Source organism: Branchiostoma belcheri, unplaced genomic scaffold, assembly GCF_001625305.1.
Source record: "Branchiostoma belcheri isolate BF01 breed outbred unplaced genomic scaffold, Haploidv18h27 scaffold1, whole genome shotgun sequence".
NCBI lineage: Eukaryota > Metazoa > Chordata > Leptocardii > Amphioxiformes > Branchiostomatidae > Branchiostoma > Branchiostoma belcheri.
The window spans coordinates 11,779,012-11,801,020 of record NW_017802379.1 but is presented as its reverse complement, the minus strand read 5'-3'; the positions used below and the strand labels follow the sequence as shown (position 1 = coordinate 11,801,020).

The window sequence follows — 22,009 nt, the reverse complement described above, 5'->3', positions numbered from 1 at the left end:
ATGCCGGGATCATCCCCGCGCAGGTTGGAGGCACTCGCCCTGTGCTTCCTCGTGTTCCTGTTACCGGGCGTCTCCGGATGTGGAGGCAACCTGACGGCTCCCTCTGGAGGTCCTGTCACGTCACCGAACTACCCAAGTAACTATGGCAACGGCCAGAACTGCGAGTGGCTGATCACCGTCCCGGCAGGAAGCACGATCCGTCTCACGTTTGACAGCTTCGACGTGGAGCAAGATTATGACTTTCTGCGCATCTACGATGGAGACAGTGCAAGTGCGGCGGCGTTACAGGAGTAAGACCCTAAACTGTAATCTATTGAAAAGAACTACCTCATATCAATGCTGCAGCTAGCAATATGTGGGGGTCGTGTGGCGTAGCGGCAGAGTGCTCGACTGGGAACCAAGAGGTCCCGGGTTCGAGTCCTGACATGCCACCGATCTTATGCCTTTGGGAGAGTACTCTCCAAGCAGATTTTTTTGATTTCCGGTATTTTTGGCGTGTTTTTAGACTTTTTATCGGGGTTTGAAAAAGTCTAAAAACACGCCAAAATAACCCCAGACTCTGTTTGGAGAGTAGGGAAAGGCACTTTACACGACTATTGTCACTTAACTCACAGGTGAAAATGAGTATTGTCCTCTTCCGTATTTGTCATCTATCTGCGTTGGTGACGGCATAAAATAATTAAGCTGATATAACTTGAGTGTGCGTCACCATGTCTGGTCATGAAATGTTGGTATGAAAAAAATGGTGATGACCAATCTGTGGTGTATATGAATACATGTTCCGAAACATCCTTATGAAAAGCTTCGATTGTGTTGTGTGCTTTTTTGGGGGGGTGGGGGGTGTGAACCAGACCTCATTGAGACATAGATTGGCTCAATTACTATTTATTCTTGGATCTCTAGGTTAACGGGTCTGCAGTCAGTCAGCCCTATCGCCAGCACATCTAACGTGATGTTCCTGAGGTTCACATCTGACAAAAGTAAAGAACGCCAGGGGTTCAGTTTCTCCTACACAAGTCACAATCCGTCTGGTAAGGAGTACATTGTGTGTGTGTGTGTGTGTGTGTGTGTGTGTGTTTGTGTTTGTGTGTGTTTGTGTGTGTGTGTTTGTGTGTGTGTGTGTGCCACGGTGTGTGTCTGTGTGTGTCTGTGTCTGTGTGTATGTATGTATGTATGTGTACATGTATATATGTATGTGGTTTAGCACGTTAACTCAAGAAGTTACGCCATAATTTGAATCTGGGGTGCCTGAAAATGGTAACAGATTCACTGAATGAATGTAACTTCGTATTCCTGGTAAAGGAGGGCCTGCATGCCCTTTTTACCTCCATGAAAAATGGAGGCATTGTTTTTGGCGCGTCTGTGTGTGTGTCTGTGTGTCTGTCTCTCTGTGTGTGTGTTTGCGTTTCCGCACATTTGTAGTCACCATAACTTTATAACGCCTTTATGGATTGTGATGATATTAAGTATACAGGTAAGTCTTAGGAAGACGAAGGTCAAGGTCAAATATTTGCCTCCTGGTGGATGACATTGGTACTGCAGCAGAACTTCCGGTTTTTGTATCTTTTGTCCTGAACATGCTATGGTTTTGGGTTTCTGGTGACAGATAGCCTATCTTGTCAGGAACAAGTGGTGTAAGTTTGGTCCCCCTAGCAGCTTGTTCTGGAACTGCAGGTTAGTTTCTGGTTACAATTTTTAAAGCCAATAAGTCCAGATAGCAACAACATATTTTCATCATTTTTGGTATGTAGGTAGCTGAGAGAGAGTTGTACATAATTAAATGCAAATTTTTCAAATGAGGACCTAATTTTCATAATTAATGAGGAAATTCTATAATTACAGTGTTTTAAATAATGGTACTACTATACATGTAATTTTTTCATCTGTGGCAGGTGGCACATCAACAGATACCAATTATGAAAATGATGATCTAATTTGCATAATTAATGTGAAAATTTTGTGACTCCTTATTGGTGAACGATTGGTAAATGCATAAAGAAACACGTGCAATTGACTTCTACTTATCACAACAGCTGTCTTCCTAGATATATCCAAAGCGTTTGATAAAGTCTGGCACGCGGGGTTAATTTTCAAATTAGAGCAACTAGGAATAACCGGATCTCTTCTAGCTTGGATCTCTTCTTACTTAAACGACCGACAACAGCGTGTCGTGATTAACGGCACCTGTTCTGATTTGGCGCCTGTTGATGCGGGCGTGCCACAGGGCTCGCTCTTAGGCCCGTTGCTTTTTCTCGTTTTTATTAACGATTTAGTTGATGACTTGGTAACAGACGGCCGTCTATTCGCCGACGATAATTCACTGACCGAAGTTGTTAGAGATCCTGTTATTTCAGCTGATAGACTTAATCATGACCTCAAAATAGTGGAAAACTGGGCAGACCAATGGCTGGTGACCTTTAACCCACTCAAAACTGAACTTATTACATTTTCATCCAAACGTATAAAAATTGCCCACCCACCATTGTATTTTAAAGGAGTTCAGTTAATGGAAGTCCCTTCCCACAAACACCTCGGCCTACATCTTACCCCTAATCTATCATGGTCATTACATGTTTCAATTATAACTGCTACCGCGGTGAAACGGATTAATCTTTTAAAAAGAATAGTATCCTTTGTTCCACTAAAAACTCTTGAAACCTTATATAAAGTAATTATAAGGCCATTACTGGAGTATGCCGACGTTGTTTGGGACGGATTAACTGGTAAAGACTCTGACTTAATTGAATCTGTTCAACTCAATGCAGCTCGGATATGTACTGGCGCAATGAGAGGAACAAATAGTAATAGCATCTTGTCTGAGGTTGGCTAGGAAACCATGCCATGTAGGCGTTAAAAGCATAAACTTGTAAACTTTTATATAATTATCAAAGAATTAGCACCAAAATACTTACAGGAATTGGTACCACTACAAACCCGTGACTCCACCCCCTACAGTCTCCGTACTGATCAGAATTACGTCTTAATTCCTGCTAGAACTGAGAAATTCAAAAGATCTTTTCTGCCTACTTCCATTGTTTCCTGGAATAACTTGCCATTAACTACACGAGCATCAACATCAATTGCCATCTTTAAAAAAGAGTTGGAGACGTTTTATCACAGCCCTCACACTCAACCTCACTTCTCCCACGGTCCGAGAAACCCAGCTATCCACCTTACCAGACTCAGACTCAACCGCAGTCAGTTAAACTTTCACCTGTTCCAACATCAATGTGTGCCCAGTCCTGCGTGCAAATGTGGTCACTTCAACGAAACAGCTGTACACTACTTCCTACACTGCCCACTGTACACTGACGAACGCATTGACATGTTATCATCTCTAACTAACATTCTGCCATTTGACACAAACAACGTCACCGACAACACTTTATATTCAACCATTCTCAGGGGTAACCCCTCATTGTCGTTTGTCAACAACTGTAACATATTTGATGTGGTTTTCAACTTTATTTTGCAGACAGGACGTTTTGTTTGATTTAGTTGATTCATTTTGATTTGTACACCAGCCTACTATGTACCCTTGTCATTTCTTATTATTATTATTACTTTGTTTTATTGTATCCTTTTATGTGTGAGGAGAGGGCTGAGATAAGTTTTATAACTTTTTGCCTCATCCTCGGAAAATAAATGTGAATAAAAAAAATAAAGAATTCAAGCTATACACGATTCTATCGGCGCGGCATTACAGCTGATTTTGTGGTAGCTCGCATGTACTGTCAACAAAGGCAACTGCATGTCATTTGAACATTCATCAGGGAGCACAAATGTCACGTCACGATTCGTACAGAAAAGTAGACGTGACCTAAATCTTTTCATGTTGCTCCCGAATGTCAGCCGAACTTGGGAACAAATTCGGGGAAAGGGCGCGAATGTGTGACAGGGGCTTAACAATTTTAAAAGTCCACGGAAAACAACGAGCCCCTGGCATAACGCCATGCGAGAAGCACAGGAACTGCAGCGGTCGATGAGATGTTGCCAACTTTCGCTTTGAGCGGCTTTCGTGCTTTCAAAACTTTGACAAATCACTCAATGGTTTTTCAGAGAGCTTTCCAAAATCTCCGAGGTCTTGCAATCATCTCACGATGATCTCAGTGATCTTCCATTGATCTTTAAAGTCTTCCAGTAGTCTTATGATGACCTCGATGACCAATGATACTTGGTAATTTATCGGTTGCCCAACGGTCCGCATCTTTGAGCGTGAAAAGTCAACAAAACAATAGAAGCTGCCAAATAAACTCATTTTCAATTTTATTCTATTGTTCTCAGTGTTCCTGTTACCGGGCGTCTCCGGATGTGGAGGCAACCTGACGGCTCCCTCTGGAGGCCCCGTCACGTCACCGAACTACCCCAGTAACTATGGCAACGGCACGAACTGCGAGTGGCTGATCACTGTCCCGGCAGGAAGCACGATCCGTCTCACGTTTGACAGCTTCGACGTGGAGCAAGATTATGACTTTCTTCGCATCTACGATGGAGACAGTGCAAGTGCGGCGGTGTTACAGGAGTAAGACCCTAAACTGTAATCTATTGAAAAGAACTACCTCATATCAATGCTGCAGCTAGCAATATGTGGGGGTCGTGTGGCGTAGCGGCAGAGTGCTCGACTGGGAACCAAGAGGTCCCGGGTTCGAGTCCTGACATGCCACCGATCTTATGCCTTTGGGAAAGGTACTCTCCAAGCAGATTTTCTGGATTTCCGGTATTTTTGGCGTGTTTTTAGACTTTTTATCGGGGTTTGAAAAAGTCTAAAAACACGCCAAAATAACCCCAGACTCTGTTTGGAGAGTAGGGAAAGGCACTTTACACGACTATTGTCACTTAACTCACAGGTTAAAAAGAGTATTGTCCTCTTCCGTATTTGTCATCTATCTGCGTTGGTGACGGCATAAAATAATCAAGCTGATATAACTTGAGTGTGCGTCACCATGTCTGGTCATGAAATGTTGGTATGAAAAAAATGGTGATGACCAATCTATGGTGTATATGAATACATATTCCGAAACATCCTTATGAAAAGCTTCGATTGTGTTGTGTGCTTTTTTGGGGGGTGGGGGTGTGAACCAGACCTCATTGAGACATAGATTGGCTCATTTACTATTTATTCTTGGATCTCTAGGTTAACGGGTCCGCAGTCAGTCAGCCCTATCGCCAGCACATCTAACGTGATGTTCCTGAGGTTCACATCTGACAAAAGTAAAGAACGCCAGGGGTTCAGTTTCTCCTACACAAGTCACAACACGTCTGGTAAGGAGTACATTGTGTGTGTGTGTGTGTGTGTGGGTGTGTGTGTGTTTGTGTGTGTGTGTGTGTACATGTGTGTGTGTATGTTTGTGTGTGTGTGTGTGTGTGTGTGTGTGCCACGGTGTATGTATGTGTGTGTGTATGTCTGTGTGTATGTATGTATGTGTATATGTATATATGTATGTGGTTTAGCACCTTAACTCAAGAAGTTACGCCATAATTTGAATCTGGGGTGCCTGAAAATGGTAACAGATTCACTGAATGAATGTAACTTTATATGCCTGGTATAGGGGGGCCTGCATGCCCTTTTTACCTCCATGAAAAATGGAGGTATTGTTTCTGGCGCGTCTGTGTGTGTGTCTGTGTGTGTGTGTGTGTGCGTGTGTTTGTGTTTCCGCACATTTGTAGTCACCATAACTTTATAACGCCTTTATGGATTGTGATAATATTTGGTATGCAGGTAAGTCTTAAACAACGGTCACAACCCGCCGTACGTGCTTTTTGTCCGTACGTTTTTGGGAGGCTACGTCTGCTACGTTTTTTATGAAAACGTAGGGAATGAGTGGCGTCGACGCACGTCACTCGCACGTCAATCGCACGGTTGCGCAAGGTGTAAGAGTGTGGTCTGCACGTTACGTCTGGCCGAGAGCGGTTGCGTGCATTCTACGTTGCGCAAGTGGTAACTGAGTTGTACGTGCTTTCAACGTACGATCTCCGTGCGATTGCAACTTTACCGTAAGGAGGCCGTACTCACATGTGCTGCTTCCGCACTGCACGTACGGGGCACGCACGTCGCTCGTACTCGCACGCACGGGTGGTGAATCCGCAGACCGCACGTAGAAAAAGTTTTACATGCACGTGTCTACGGCGTGTCTGCATGCTCCCAAATCCGTAGGATTCCGTACGGAGGTGGTACTCACCACGCACGGATGCCCTACGATTGCCCACGTTTTTGCACGTAGACAGCGCGCAGAAGCACGTACGGCGGGTTGTGACCGTCGCTTTAGGAAGACGAAGGTCAAGGTCAAATATGGGCCTCCTGGAAGATGACCTTTGTACTGCAGCAGAACTTCCGGTTTTTGTCTCTTTTGTCCTGAACATGCTATGGTCTTGGGTTTCTAGTGACAGATAGCCTATTTTGTCAGAAACCAGTGATGTAAGTTTGGCATCCCTAGCAGCTTGTTCTGGAACTGCAGGTTAGTTTCTGGTAAAAACTTTTAAAGCCAAGTCCAGAACAACGTATTTTTATCATTTTTGGTATGTAGGTAGCTGAGAGAGAGTTGTGCATAATTAAATGCAAATTATGCAAATGTGGACCTAATTTGCATAATTAATGAAAAATTCTATAATTACAGTGTTTTATATAATGGTACTGCTTTACATGTAATCTATTTATCTGTGGCAGGTGGAGCATCAACAGATACCAAATATGCAAATGACGATCTAATTTGCATAAATAATGTAAAAATTTTGTGACTCTTTATTGGTGAACGATTTGTAAATGCATAAAGAAATACGTGCAATTGACTTCTACTTATCACAACAGCGACACCTATCCGTTGTGAAAGGTCATTGTCTTCTTGCAAATGTGGTAGAAGGTCAGCTTGGGTCCGCATGAGAGGGTGGAAAGACTGTGCTTTGCTAGAATGAAGCATTGTGATTTTGACCTATTTTCTGTTATTACCGTTCAGTAATCCCTACATCGCCCTTTACGACTGTGGAGAACAACACCCCACAGGCCCCCGCAAGTACGACTGTGGAGAACAGCATTCCACAGGCCATCACAGGAACGACTGTGGAGAACCGTACCTCACAGGCCCCCGCAAGTACGACTATGCAGTACAACACCACACAGGACCCTGCAAGCACGGCTGTGGAGAACAGCACCCCACAGGTCACCAAAAGTACGACTGTGGAGAACAGCACCCCACAGGTCACCAAAAGTACGACTATGGAGAACAGCACCCCACAGGCCACCACAGGTACGACTATGGAGAACAGAACCGCGCAGGACCCCGCAACTACGACTATGCAGTACAACACCACACAGGACCCCGCAAGCACGGCTTTGGAGAACAGCACCCCACAGGCCACCAAAAGTACGACTATGGAGAACAGCATGCCACAGGTCACAACAGGTATGACTGTGGAGAACAGCACCCCACAGGCCACCACAGGCACGACAGTGGAGAACAGCACCCCACAGGCCACCACAGGCACGACTTTGGAGAACAGCACCCCACAGGCCACCACAGGAACGACTGTGGAGAACCGTACCTCACAGGCCACCACAGGAACGACTGTGGAGAACAGCACTTTACAGGCCCCCGCAAGTACGACTGTGGAGAACAGCACCCCACTGGCCATAACAGGTACGACTGTGGAGAAAAGCACCCCACAGGCCCCCGCAAGTACGACTATGGAGAACAGCACCCCACAGGCCACCAAAGGTACCACTGTGGGGAACAGCACCCCACAGGCCCTAACAGGTACGACTCTGGAGAACAGCACCCCACAGGCCCCCGCAAGTACGACTGCGGAGAACAGCACCCCAAAGGCCACCACAGGTACGACTGTGGAGAACAGCACCCCACAGGCCATCACAGGTACGACTGTGGAGAACAGCACCCAACAGGCCCCCGCAAGTACAACTGTGGAGAACAACACCCAACATGTCACCACAGGAAAGACTGTGGAGAACAGCACCCGACAGGCCACCACAAGTACGACTGTGGAGAACAGCACCCCACAGGCCACCACAGGTACGACTGTGAAGAAAAGTCTCTCAGAGGTCGCCACAGGTACGACTATGGAGAACAGCACCCCACAGGCCCCCGCAAGTATGAGTATGCAGTACAACACCACACAGGACCCTGCAAGCACGGCTGTGGAGAACAGCACCCCACAGGTCACCAAAAGTACGACTGTGGAGAACAGCACCCCACAGGTCACCAAAAGTACGACTATGGAGAACAGCACCCCACAGGCCACCACAGGTACGACTATGGAGAACAGAACCGCGCAGGACCCCGCAACTACGACTATGCAGTACAACACCACACAGGACCCCGCAAGCACGGCTTTGGAGAACAGCACCCCACAGGCCACCAAAAGTACGACTATGGAGAACAGCATGCCACAGGTCACAACAGGTATGACTGTGGAGAACAGCACCCCACAGGCCACCACAGGCACGACAGTGGAGAACAGCACCCCACAGGCCACCACAGGCACGACTTTGGAGAACAGCACCCCACAGGCCACCACAGGAACGACTGTGGAGAACCGTACCTCACAGGCCACCACAAGTACGACAGTTGAGATCAGCACCCGACAGGCCACCACAAGTACGGCTGTGGGGAACAGCACTCCAGAGGCCCCCGCAAGTACGACTGTGAAGAACAGCACCCCACAGACCTTCGCAAATACGACTGTGGAGAACAGCAGCCCAGAGGCCACCACAGGTACAACTGTTGAGAACAGCAGCACACAGGCCCCCGGAAGTACGACTGTGGAGAACAGCACCCCACAGGCCTCCGCACGTACGACTGTGGAGAACAGCACCCCACAGGCCCCCGCAGGTACGACTGCGGAGAACAGCACCCCACAGGCCACCTCAGGTACGACTGTTGGGAATAGCACCCCACAGGCCCTAACAGGTACGACTGTGAAGAACAACACCCCACAGTTCACCACAGGTACCACTTTGGGAAACAGCACCCCTCAGGTCCTAACAGGTACGACTGTTGAGAACAGCACCCCACAGGACCCCGCAAGTACGACTGCTGAGAACAGCACCCCAAAGGCCACCACAGGTACGACTGTGGAAAACAGCACCCCACAGGCCCCCGCAAGTACGACTGTGGAGAACAGCACCCCACAGGCCACCACAGGTACGACTGTGGAGAAAAGCCTCTCAGAGGTCGCCACAGGTACGACTATGGAGAACAGCACCCCACAGGCCACCACAGGTACGACTGTGGAGAACAGCACCCCACAGGCCCCCGCAGGTACGACTGCGGAGAACAGCACCCCACAGACCCCCGAAAATACGACTGCGGAGAACAGCAGCCCACAGGCCACCTCAGGTACTACTGTTGGGAATAGCACCCCACAGGCCCTAACAGGTACGACTGTGAAGAACAACACCCCACAGTTCACCACAGGTACCACTTTGGGAAACAGCACCCCTCAGGTCCTAACAGGTACGACTGTTGAGAACAGCACCCCACAGGACCCCGCAAGTACGACTGCTGAGAACAGCACCCCAAAGGCCACCACAGGTACGACTGTGGAAAACAGCACCCCACAGGCCCCCGCAAGTACGACTGTGGAGAACAGCACCCCACAGGCCACCACAGGTACGACTGTGGAGAAAAGCCTCCCAGAGGTCGCCACAGGTACGACTATGGAGAACATCACCCCAGAGGCCACCACAAGTACGACTGTTGAGAACAGCACCCCACAGGCCACCACAGGAACGACTGTGGAGAACAGAACCCCACAGGCCACCACGGGTACGACTGTAGAGAACAGCACCCAACAGGCCCCCGCAAGTACGACTATGGAGATCATCACCCCAGAGGCCACCACAAGTACGACTATGGAGAAAAGCACCCCACAGGGCACCACAGGAACGACTGTGGGGAACAGCACCCCACAGGCCACCACGGGTACGACTGTGGAGAATAGCACCCAACAGGCCCCCGCAAGTACGACTGTGGAGAACAGCACCCCACAGGCCACCACAGATATGACTGTGGAGAACAGCACCCTACAGGCCCCCGCAAATACGAATGTGGAGAACAGCACCCCACAGGCCACCATAGGAACGACAGTGGAGAACAGCACCCCACAGGCCACCACAGGTACGACTGTGAAGAAAAGCCTCTCACAGGTCGCCACAGGTACGACTATGGAAAACAGCACCCTACAGGCCACCAAAAGTACGATTGTGGAGAACAGCACCCCACAGGCCACGACAAATACGACTGTGGAGAACAGCACCCCACAGGCCACCACAGGAATGACTGTGGGGAACAGCACCCCACATGCCCTTACAAGTACGACTGGGGAGAACAGCACCCCACAGGCCACCACAGCAACGACTGTGAAGAACCGTAGCTCACAGGCCACCACAGGAACGACTGTGGAGAACAGCACTTTACAGGCCCCCGCAAGTACGACTGTGGAGAACAGCACCCCACTGGCCATAACAGGTACGACTGTGGAGAAAAGCACCCCACAGGCCCCCGCAAGTACGACTATGGAGAACAGCACCCCACAGGCCACCAAAGGTACCACTGTGGGGAACAGCACCCCACAGGCCCTAACAGGTACGACTCTGGAGAAGAGCACCCCACAGGCCCCCGCAAGCACGACTGCGGAGAACAGCACCCCAAAGGCCACCACAGGTACGACTGTGGAGAACAGCACCCCACAGGCCATCACAGGTACGACTGTGGAGAACAGCACCCAACAGGCCCCCGCAAGTACAACTGTGGAGAACAACACCCAACATGTCACCACAGGAAAGACTGTGGAGAACAGCACCCGACAGGCCACCACAAGTACGACTGTGGAGAACAGCACCCCACAGGCCACCACAGGTACGACTGTGGAGAACAGCACCCAACAGGCCCCCGCAAGTACGACTGTGGAGAACAGCACCCCACAGGCCAACACAGATACGACTGTGGAGAACAGCACACCGAAGGCACCCGCAAGTATGACTGTGGAGAACAGTACCCCACAGGGCACCATTGGTACGACAGTGGAGAACAGCGCCCAGAGGCCACCACAGGTACAATTATGAAGAAAGCCTCTCAGAGGTTGCCACAGGTACGACTATGGAGAACAGCACACCAAAGGCCACCACAAGTACAACTATGGAGAACAGCACCCCACAGGCCACCACAAGTACGACTGTGGAGAACAACACCCCACAGGCCACCACAGGGTCGACTGTGGAGAACCGTACCTCACAGGCCACCAAAGGAACGACTGTGGAGAACAGCACTTCACAGGCCCCCGCAATTACAACTGTGGAGAACAGCACCCCACAGGCCACCACAGGAACGACTGTGGAGAACAGCACCCCACAGGCCACCACAGGTACGACTGTGGCGAACAGCACCCCACAGGCCACCAGAGGTACTACTGTGGAGAAAAGTCTCACCAGAGGTCGCCACAGGTACGGCTATGGAGAACAGCACCCCACAGGCCACCACAAGTACGACTGTGGAGAACAGCACCCCTCAGGCCACCACAGGTACGACTGTGGAGAACAGCACCCCACAGGCCATCACAGCTACGACTGTGGAGAACAGCACCCAACAGGCCCCCGCAAGTACGACTTTTGAGAACAGCACCCCACAGGCCCCCGCAAGTACGACTGTGGATAACAGCACCCAACATGTCACCACAGGTAAGACTGTGGAGAACAGCGCCCGACAGGCCACCACAAGTACGACTGTGGAGAACAGCACCCCACAGGCCACCACAGGTACGACTGTGAAGAAAAGTCTCTCAGAGGTCGCCACAGGTACGACTATGGAGAACAGCACCCCACAGGCCCCCGCAAGTATGACTATGCAGTACAACACCACACAGGACCCTGCAAGCACGGCTGTAGAGAACAGCAACCCACAGGCCACCATAGGTACGACTATGGAGAACAGCATGCCGCAGGTCACCACAGTTATGACTGTGGAGAACAGCACCCCACAGGCCACCACAGTTACGACTGTGGAGAACAGCACCCCACAGGCCCCCGTAAGTACGACTGTGGAGAACAGCACCCCACAGGCCACCACAGGAACGACTGTGGAGAACAGCACCCCACAGGCTATCACGGGTACGACTGTGGAGAACAGCACCCAACAGGCCCCCGCAAGTACGACTGTGGAGAACAGCACCCCACAGGCCAACACAGATACGACTGTGGAGAACAGCACACCGAAGGCACCCGCAAGTATGACTGTGGAGAACAGTACCCCACAGGGCACCATTGGTACGACAGTGGAGAACAGCGCCCCAGAGGCCACCACAGGTACAATTATGAAGAAAAGCCTCTCAGAGGTCGCCACAGGTACGACTATGGAGAACAGCACCCCACAGGCCACCACAAGTATGACTGTGGAGAACAGCACCCCACACGCCACCACGGGTACGACTGTGGAGAACAGCACCCAACAGGCTCTAACAAGTACGACTGTGGAGAACAGCACCCCACAGGTCACCACAGGTACGACTGTAGAGATCAGCACCCGAAAGGCCCCCGCAAGTACGACTGTGGAGAACAGCATCCCACAGGCCACCACAGGTACGACTGTGGGGAACACCACCCCACAGGCCACCACAGGTACGACTGTGGAAAACAGCACCCCAAAGGCAACCACGGGTACGACTGTTGAGAACAGCACCCCACAGGCCACCACAGGTACTACTGTGGAGAAAAGCCTCTCAGAGGTCGCCACAGGTACGACTATGGAGAACAGCACCCCACAAGTCACCATAAGTACGACTGTGGAGAACAGCACCCCACAGGCCACCACAGGTACGACTTTGGAGAACATCACCCCACAGGCCACCACAAGTACAACTGTGGAGAACAGCACCCCACAGGCCACCACAGGAACGACTGTGGAGAACAGCACCCCACACGCCACCACGGGTACGACTGTGGAGAACAGCTCCCAACAGGCCCTAACAAGTACGGCTGTGGAGAACAGCACCCCACAGGCCACCACAGGTACGACTGTTGAGATCAGCACCCCACAGGCCCCCGCAAGTACGACTGTGGAGAACAGCACCCCACAGGCCACCACAGGTACGACTGAGGGGAACAACACCCCACAGGCCCTAACAAGTACGAGTGTGGAGAACAGCACCCCACAGGCCACCACAGGTATGACTGTGGAGAACAGCACCCCACAGGCCACCACAGGTACGACTGTGGAGAAAAGCCTCTCAGAGGTCGCCACAGGTACGACTATGAAGAACAGCACCCCACCGGCCACCACAAGTACGACTCTGGAGAACAGCACCCCACAGGCCACCACAAGTACGACTGTGGAGAACAGCACCCCAAAGGCCACCAAAGGAACGAGTGTGGAGAACAGCAGCCCAAAGGCAACCACGGGTACGACTGTGGAGAACAGCATCCCACAGGCCACCACAGGTACGACTGTGGAGAACAGCACCCCACAGGCCACCACAGGTACGACTGTGGAGAACAGCACCCCACACGCCACCACGGGTACGACTGTGGAGAACAGCACCCCACAGGCCACCACAAGTACAACTGTGGAGAACAGCACCCCACTGGCCACTACAGGAACGACTGTGGAGAACCGTACCTCACAGGCCACCACAGGAACGACTGTGGAGAACAGCACTTCACAGGCCCCCGCAAGTACGACTGTGGAGAACAGCACCCCACAGACCTCCGCAAGTACGACTGTGGAGAACAGCACCCCACAGACCTCCGCAAGTACGACTGTTGAGAACAGCACCCCACAGGTCCCCGCAGTTACGACTGTGGAGAACAGCACCCCACAGGTCCCCTCAAGTACGACTGTGGAGAACAGCACCCCACATGCCCCCGCAAGCACGGCTGTGGAGAAGAGCACCCCACAGGTCCCCGCAAGTACGACTGTGGAGAACAGCACCCCACAGGTCCCCGCAAGTACGACTTTGGAGCGAAGCACAGTCAACATACCATCTTCTGGTAGGAAGTAGCATTTCCTTAGCTTTTTTCTCAAGTTCACCATTTAGTACAGCTTGAAGCTTCGGTCATGACCCTTTTCAAGGATAAGGCTTCGACCATTGCAATTGAATTTTTTGTTTCTTGTTGAGGGCTTTAAAGTCGCTTATAACATTGACGGTGTCACGAGACATGAATTCTATTTCTATGAAGTCTAAAGAATGTCATGTTTTTTTAGAGTGTCCACCTGGCTACACCGCACACAAAACTTCGAAATCATGCTTCAAGGCGTACAACCAAGAGAAGACCTACAGTCAGGCCAGGCAGGTGTGTGCAGCGGACGGGGGACTCCTCGCCATGCCGAAGGACAGAGAGGTGGACAACTTCTTGAAAAAACTCAAGAACGCCGTGGATCCCAACTCTCCTTTCTGGTTCGGCCTGAACAATCAGAACGGAGAGAAAGGGTGGGCGTGGGAAGATGGGACTCCATACAGCCCAACCGCAGACTGGACTGGATGGCAGCCGGGTGAACCTGACAACAACGGAGGAGAACAATGTGTAAACCACTTCGGGACCGGATGGAACGATGCGCCGTGCTCTTCTGCTCACAAATTTATCTGCCAGCTGAATGAGGGTATGTCACGTTGCGTTGTATGGTTACACATAATTACGTTTTTATAACTTACAAGTAGACGCCCATACGTTATCGTGCTTCAGTGTTCCGCTTTTGCCCTGGTGGAAGAGAGAAGATGGATAAAATAGAGGAACCCTAGGCCTTTATAAATGGATAATTATTCGCCAGATTTAAAAGTTCCGATGCGCCTCTCTCGGTGCAAATTAGTTTGAATCGGAACAAAATGTTGACTTATGCATGTGTCAATTTTTTACATGTGAGTTGTGATAAATTTAGTATTTTGAAACCATTACAGTATTGTCTGGTTCAAAACTTGCATACTTTATTGCTGATAATCGAAATAGATAAGGATTTAAACTTGAATTTCTTGATCTACCATTAGGACGATACAAAAGTAACGTTCCTGTTATTTCTTAAGTTAAATAAGTTAAATTAAAAACTAAAGTAAACCCTAGTCAATTGCAAATAAGTGCCAAAATATGACACCTTCTAAGTGTGATTTTTTAAAGTTGATAACAATACATAAACTGTTATATAATGTCTCCTTAATGCTGGGGTCCCAATTCCCACACGGGGCCCGGCCGGGCAGCTTTGGGGAACGAAAAGTACGATACAAAAGACACCAAAACACAGAGAGGTTTTTAATAATAATCATGGGCATTGTGTCTGTATATTCTTGATATGAATAGAGAATTTTTCGTTCATACAAACAGCCCGGCCGGGCCCCGGTTTGGAAATGTGACCTAAGCATAACAGACTGATTCCTTACACAGCGGTCCAATGCCCCCTCGGGTACTTTCGGTGCGGACACAGACATGCCTGCACCCTGACCTGGAGGCGGTGTGACGGGAGGACGGACTGTCCGGACGGGAGTGACGAGGACGGTTGTGGTAAGTTGCGAAAATGATTTCATCACGTTGGTAGAATATAGAATATTGAGATTTTTTCCTGCACAACCAGTGCTTCTCTTACCTTGCTTAAGACTAAATGACTGTAAACTGTAGGACTAAATGAAGAATGGTGGAGAGAATGAAGAACACAACTAAAAAAACAGTTAATTTATTAAATAGTTGATGACATGTGATGCCAAAATGGTCATTCGCTGTTTTGAGTAAATGTGGTCAATGAAAAAGGCTGTATTTTTCTAGCATTTTTTTTCTAATTTATTTACACTTTGGGCAGATTTCTGAATGAAAACTTATTTTAATATTTTGTCAGTGCATTCCGATTCGATACGGGGCTAGCAAGTATACCGAGCCCCATGGATGATCGGAATGCACCGAGGCTAATGCTGTGGTCACATTTCCAAACCGGCGTCCGGCCGGGCAATCTTATAGGACAAAAAGTTTGATACAAAAAGACGAGAGAACATAAGGAAGTTGATAGAATAATAATGGGAACTATTTGCGTGCATTATTGATATCAATTGTTGATTTGTCGTTAATCAAAACAGCCCGGCGGGTCCCGGGTTGGAAGTGTGACCTCAGCATAAGTGACGACATGCTGATCTTAATTCGGAAATGATAACATTGTTATAAATATATAGAAGAGGGGATTTATTCATCAAGCCGGCCGACATCTCGCACACGCACTTGTTGTAATTTCAGAGTGCCTGCCGATTCCTGGGGATTTCAACCTTGGCATCAGGCTAGCGATGCTGCCCAATCAGCTGGGTCAGACGACGTTTCAGGAGATACGAAATTCCTCTGCCATGGACCTGCTCAGTTCAGTCAACAACACAAAGGACCGACACCCTGAGTTCCAGGAGTTTGCGTCTACAGCCATCTTTCCGCGTTGTTTTGTCTGCGAAGAGAAAATCACTAACTTCTCTTCGTCTCTACATGCAAACAACACCACTCCGTGCGCGTGAGTCAAACATGCGGCGACAGATTCAAATGATTTTGGACCTTTACATAAATTTCCATTGTTTGCAGGGTTGAATTTTTAGAAATTAGTAGCTATGCCACCTGCATATTCATTCTGAATATTGCGACATAAACAATTGCGCTTAGGTTTCATTGATTTGTTCTTTTGTTTTAGAGTTTTGATGTTGATGGTGGACGGTAACAAATAACAGTTATTAGAGATGTCCTTCTGTCGGTCGGTTCTAACTATGCCTATGTTTTGTAGGAACACAACACTGCTACCGTGCCGATCGTGGTGTGAGGAAGTCCTGAACATGGCCGATCCACAAATAAAGAGCCGGTTCCCTACATGTGACTTGTTTCCGCCACCACAACACGGCTGTTGGAACCCTGAACCAGAAAAGAGGAACAACGAAGGTAAGGGTTAATCCCTTACTTTCCACGAGAAGTAGCAGCTGATATTGTTATGTGCGATTCAAAATTTACCATTCCCTGCATATTCACTACACGTATTAGAACATTATTATACTGATGTGAATCTTTATTTCATGTTCTTTCCCAGGTGGGCTAAATGCACAAATGTGACCAAATGTGGTCGAGAGAATGAAAATAGTATTGCATACTGGAACGCTATATTCTAATGATAAGTGCTAGGAGACTTTATATAACAAAGATATACTATATACTACCTATTATGTACTATTAGTTGCCCTTTCTTCTCTCTTTTTGAAACATAATTACATAGTTCGTCTACAGTACATTCGTTCTTGCATGACATCAAATGTTTAAACGTGTCCTGCTTATACTGTAATTGCACGCAGCACTACATGTTACAGATATGACAGCTTTGGTGAGTTTGGCTCATATTCATAACAGAAGAGATGCGTCATTTTGTACATTAATAGGATAAGTTGCTTATATATGACCGTTTCTCTTCCTCAGTTTGCTTCCACGGTAACGGCATGAACTATCGTGGTGCATGGAGTACCACCAAATCCGGGGCAGAGTGTGTGAACTGGTCCGCTGCGCAGGCTGACTTCTACAGGATCGAGTACCCCTGGGCCGACATAAACAACAACTACTGCCGTAACCCTGCCGGTCTGGAGCGGCCATTTTGTCTGCTGGAAGATGGCAGCCAGCAGGAATGTGACGTCATTCCGTGCAGTAAGTTGTCATGTCAAGATGGCGGGAATATTGTGAACCATTCCATGTTCCTAGCACCCAACTGTGTTACCAAATACACAGACTTTCCTCTCAGATCATGCATGCGTCTATATTTTTAGGTCATTTTTTATTTTTACGCGAGAGGGAATATTCTATCACGCAGCTACTTAATACATGCTATAGTGTCCATTTTTACCATTATTCCTACATGCCTGTCTATCTACCTACCTGCTTACTCAAGAAGCTGGTCCGTTGCTCCTGTCCGTATGGTATCTATGTGCAGAACGGTCCCAAGCCATATCTTTAGGTCGGCTTTGTCAATCTTTCACCCAGGTGTGAATTGGCTACCTAACTTCGGTTGGGGAAAGTCGTATTGGGGTCACCTGGGGCCGAATGGCTGCCGTATAGACCCTTGCGACAGTTCCACAAAACGTTCGTGGAGCAAATATGTTATATCCATGATGTATTATGTGATTATTTGTTTTTATCCGTGTTGATTAATTCGTATGTGATTGTAACCCGATTGTACACCCTGCATCAATTCAGCACTGTAGAGGGCTGCGATTACACGGGTAATATTTGACCAACTAACCATTATTTATCATCATCATTATTATTATCATAGTACAAGTCCAACACTTTGCATGAATTCTTGCCATATAAGGATGGCTGCTTTACCTCACCACTGTACATTTTTACTAACTTATTATACCCAGATGCAGACGGCTGCTGGGACATGGGACCTCCAAACTACGGCAGCAGAAGCCCTGTGAAGAGGTTCTACTACGTGGGAGAAAGAGTCGCCTTCACCTGCAACGAGGGGTACTCACTTAAGTTCGGGTATACCAGCGAAGTGAGATGCATTGAAGGAGGCATCTGGCAATATGACAAGCCCAGTTGTACAGGTGATTATGATGGTGTCTTTAAGTTAGTTAGTTAATTCTGCACTTTGTACGGTTAATGCAGTTCAGAACAGCAATTTGAATTGAATATAGTATTCAAAACATATCAAAAACGAATCAACTAGTAAATCTATTTTTCATGATTTTTGAAATGCCAATCTATCTCGAAGCTTACAGTTTACCCCGTTCGTTGCTAAAGATGTCTTCCTAACGTTAGTCTTGTACTTTCTTTTTAGTGAATATCAAGGGTAGGCTGGAAGAGGAGTTACTCGATGTGTACAGTCCAAACCTGGCACCTGAGACGGAGAACCATACCCGGCCCGTAATCAGCTTTAACGGATCTGTAAAACTGATCGTGGACTTGGTAAGTTTTAGTAAGACTTGAAGAGGGACAGCCCAGTGGGGTCTTGCAGACATGCTCCATGGTTGGGAAGGGATGCAACGGGCAGAAAAAAAAAGACATTACGGAGGGCAATGAGGACCAACCCTAATGCTATTTATTGGAATGCAGCGATGATAATGTAGTTTCAGTATCTGTAACACATTTCACCTATTTTTGGTTTATGACAAAATTGACAACTCATAAACGTCATAAAACAGATGCTGTAACTTTTCTTCCAGGAGGAAAAGAAGGAGCTGCTGGTTGCCTCTTTAGTCATCGACTTCGTAAGTTGACAGGGTTATAAAATTTCTAGGCGCTAAAGAAAGTATGCCATATTTTTTTCTTTAAGAGCATTAAAACCCTTTCATGACTTTTTCCTTCCAGTAGTAATCTTAACAACAATATATTATTATCTTCCCAGACATGGCAGGACAGCCGGCTGAGCTGGGATCCAAAGTACTACCACAACATTTCGAGTTTTAGCGTCCCGGGCAGCAGCATCTGGACCCCCACACTTACTCTGAAGAGGAAGTATGTAGTTTCTTGTATAACTACTATTGACTCATGCTAACTTAGTTATTTAAAAAATATGATGAACTGTATTAAATATCATTTCACTGGTAGAAGCAATTTTAATTTTGTCGTACCAAACATTTTAAGATTTTACCTTAGCCCAATATAAGAAAATGAACAATATTTGTGACGATACTGGGGGGGGGGGATGCTGTGACTTGTTTCTTTGGGTTGTTGGCTAGTTGGAAATAATATTCAAAGAAAAATCAAACTCTACTACTGGATAAATAACAGAAATAACGTTCGGGCGTTTCGAGTGACATTCACTCTTCTTCAGCGTCACTTAATAAACTAAGAGCACAAAACTAATCACATGTGAAGGAACTGAAGCAGTTGAAGATGACAAAAATCAAAAGGGTCACTATTGTGTAAATGAGGAAAGTGTAGCTTCTATGGTAAGGCTTAACCGTAGGAACTGCTGCTTCCCTTGGGCGGTGTCAGGACGGGGTTTAATGTTCTCGAGTGTACATCAAAAAGAAGTGATGAAACCCTGTTGATTCCTCCCAGTGCTGATCCTTTGTACCAAGGCCTACCAAAGGACGCACCGGTCCGGGTTAAAACCGATGGCCAGATAACCTGGAGGGTAGAAACCCTGACGACCACCGTGTGTGATGCAGACCCCTTCTACTTCCCTGCCGACACCATGGAGTGCACCATCTGTTTCTCTGCATCTTCTGCAACTGAGCAAACCATCGGTAAGGTCTCGGAAGAAATTGTTGTGTTTCCTGTTTCTCCACCGACACCGAAGAAAAAGAAACCTAAATTTATCGACCATTTCTGATTCCATAATCTGATAGATGACTGAACTTTATTGCTCGACAGTTGTACATGGTACAATGTATGGCAATACTGACTACTAGTATTATGAACGTAAACGGCGTATGCCATGATGTGTGTTAGACGTTGCTATTTGTTGTAAAACAATACTTTTATTTTTAATGCACTACATTGGCCTAAGCACGTAGATATGGAGTCGGGAGATGACATAGGTAGATTGATAAAGCCTGTGTTTGTCTTTGGGAAAGGTTCACTAGCTTCACATGTCATTAAATGAGTAATAAAACGTTGTACAGTCGGTTTTATAACATTGACAATTATATAAGCATCCTAAAGCAAGTTGTATTTTGTACATTAAATAAGTTGGATTACTAAAGTAGAGGCCGTTTCGTTAACAACAAAGATGTGTTCTGAAACTTGACGAGAAATAGCAGAGTCCATAAAATCCACGTTTGGAGACGCATCCCTGTCGTTACACCACAATATGACAAGGAAAGTAGTTAGCCCCTGGGAAGGCAGCTGAAACGTCAGCAATGAAAGAAATTTGTATTTTTTTTTATGTTGCTTGTCACCAGTATCTTAAAGTTTCTACTTTTGGCAAATCTAACTAACATTCACTGTACGGTTTGGTGTCACTCAGTGATAATATATTGTTTTGGAATGATCTGTTGAACACAGAATGCCGAGAGGGAAGTCTCTGTAACGTCCTGTCTACTGCACGTCAGGAGGGCGAATGGTATCGGAAGGACATGTTCTTCTCAAAAGGTAACACGGAGGCGTGCTTCACTGTTCAGCTGGAGAGGATCCCGCTGTTTCACATCGCCACTACTGTTGGACCCTGCGTCATCCTGGTTGTGCTGATGACCATCACCTTCGTCATGCCCATCGACAGGGGAGACCGGATCTCCTTCGGAGTGACCATTCTCCTTTCCATGGTCGTGACTCTCGTGTTTGTCACGGATGTTCTGCCTGTCAAGGGGGCGCTGCCGTTTTTCGGTGAGTTATGGTGGATATGACATAACTGTGTTGCAATTGTTTTCATTATTTTGAAACTACTTTTGACAACTATTAGTGAACAAACAACAAATTGTTTTAGATTCGATTCCTTCGGTATTTTGGCAACTGGAAAATGCTGTTCTTGAATTTTTACCCACGTGTTCCCTTAGCCCCATTCCTCAGGGCCTTATTGAACTCTGTTGAGTTCGTGATCAAACAGTGTAATTTTTCAGTGACCAATTTTTAATAAAGATATGGAAAATTTCAGTAATTGTTCATATTCCAGAAACATTCCAGCAACTGCCAAAAAACAGTTACTCAAGCAACTGGATATGATTTTGAAAACGTCAGACGTTTCAGCTAGTATCCACTAGCTTTCGTCAGTGACTGAGAGACCAGAGGGGAAAGCAGGTTTATATACACAACCTGTTGATTGATATGCAAATAAAGTGAAGACAAATTTTTTGGAAGTCGAAAAAGGAACAAAAGTCAGACAAGTCAAGACAAGATGATGCAAATTAGTCTGAAAGCTCCTGTATTACAGGACAGGAGCTTAAGTGTTGTCTGTCCTCGGGGCTGGGAGTGCCAAATCCCAAGTGCCGGAAAGATCGACCCGTAGCCCCCTTCCCTGTTGAGGGTGGGGTTGTACATTCTTTCATATATTGCCTCTTTAACACCCCGTTCCCACCAGCGTGTTTCGCGGTCTAATACATCCGTGGACTCGAGTTTGAAAGAGTGACCCTGGTTGTG

The 22,009-nt window shown here is 47.5% G+C and overlaps 2 protein-coding genes across 2 annotated transcripts in view; both read left to right on the top strand.

Moving 5' to 3' along the window:
• LOC109476384 (proteoglycan 4-like) lies at positions 1-9,477 on the top strand. The gene is made up of 7 exons (XM_019777352.1): positions 1-290; positions 904-1,049; positions 4,285-4,522; positions 5,135-5,262; positions 6,951-7,571; positions 7,944-8,996; positions 9,416-9,477. Exons 1-7 carry the CDS (start codon positions 1-3, stop codon positions 9,475-9,477), a joined length of 2,538 nt encoding a protein of 845 aa, XP_019632911.1.
• A 2,913-nt stretch (positions 9,478-12,390) lies between these two features.
• Positions 12,391-22,009, top strand: part of LOC109476291 — an 11,437-nt gene continuing 1,818 nt past the window's right edge. Inside the window, exons 1-13 of the mRNA XM_019777241.1 lie at positions 12,391-12,856; positions 13,793-13,948; positions 14,205-14,600; positions 15,374-15,490; positions 16,208-16,466; positions 16,731-16,882; positions 17,408-17,629; positions 18,346-18,534; positions 18,768-18,895; positions 19,153-19,197; positions 19,335-19,444; positions 19,994-20,181; positions 20,942-21,259. Of these exons, the coding sequence (XP_019632800.1) occupies positions 12,391-12,856; positions 13,793-13,948; positions 14,205-14,600; positions 15,374-15,490; positions 16,208-16,466; positions 16,731-16,882; positions 17,408-17,629; positions 18,346-18,534; positions 18,768-18,895; positions 19,153-19,197; positions 19,335-19,444; positions 19,994-20,181; positions 20,942-21,259 (2,746 nt within the window). The remainder of the gene's footprint in view (positions 12,857-13,792; positions 13,949-14,204; positions 14,601-15,373; positions 15,491-16,207; positions 16,467-16,730; positions 16,883-17,407; positions 17,630-18,345; positions 18,535-18,767; positions 18,896-19,152; positions 19,198-19,334; positions 19,445-19,993; positions 20,182-20,941; positions 21,260-22,009) is intronic.

What these genes read in the sequence shown, in the direction of transcription:
- LOC109476384 (XM_019777352.1), top strand. Translation starts at nt 1, where the DNA reads ATGCCGGGATCATCCCCGCGCAGGTTGGAGGCACTCGCCCTGTGCTTC. An exon ending in CACAAGTCACAACACGTCTG is followed by an intron (nt 5,263 to 6,950) that starts GTAAGGAGTACA and finishes ATTACCGTTCAG; the next exon opens with TAATCCCTACATCGCCCTTT. An exon ending in CACCCCTCAGGTCCTAACAG is followed by an intron (nt 8,997 to 9,415) that starts GTACGACTGTTG and finishes AACACCCCACAG; the next exon opens with TTCACCACAGGTACCACTTT.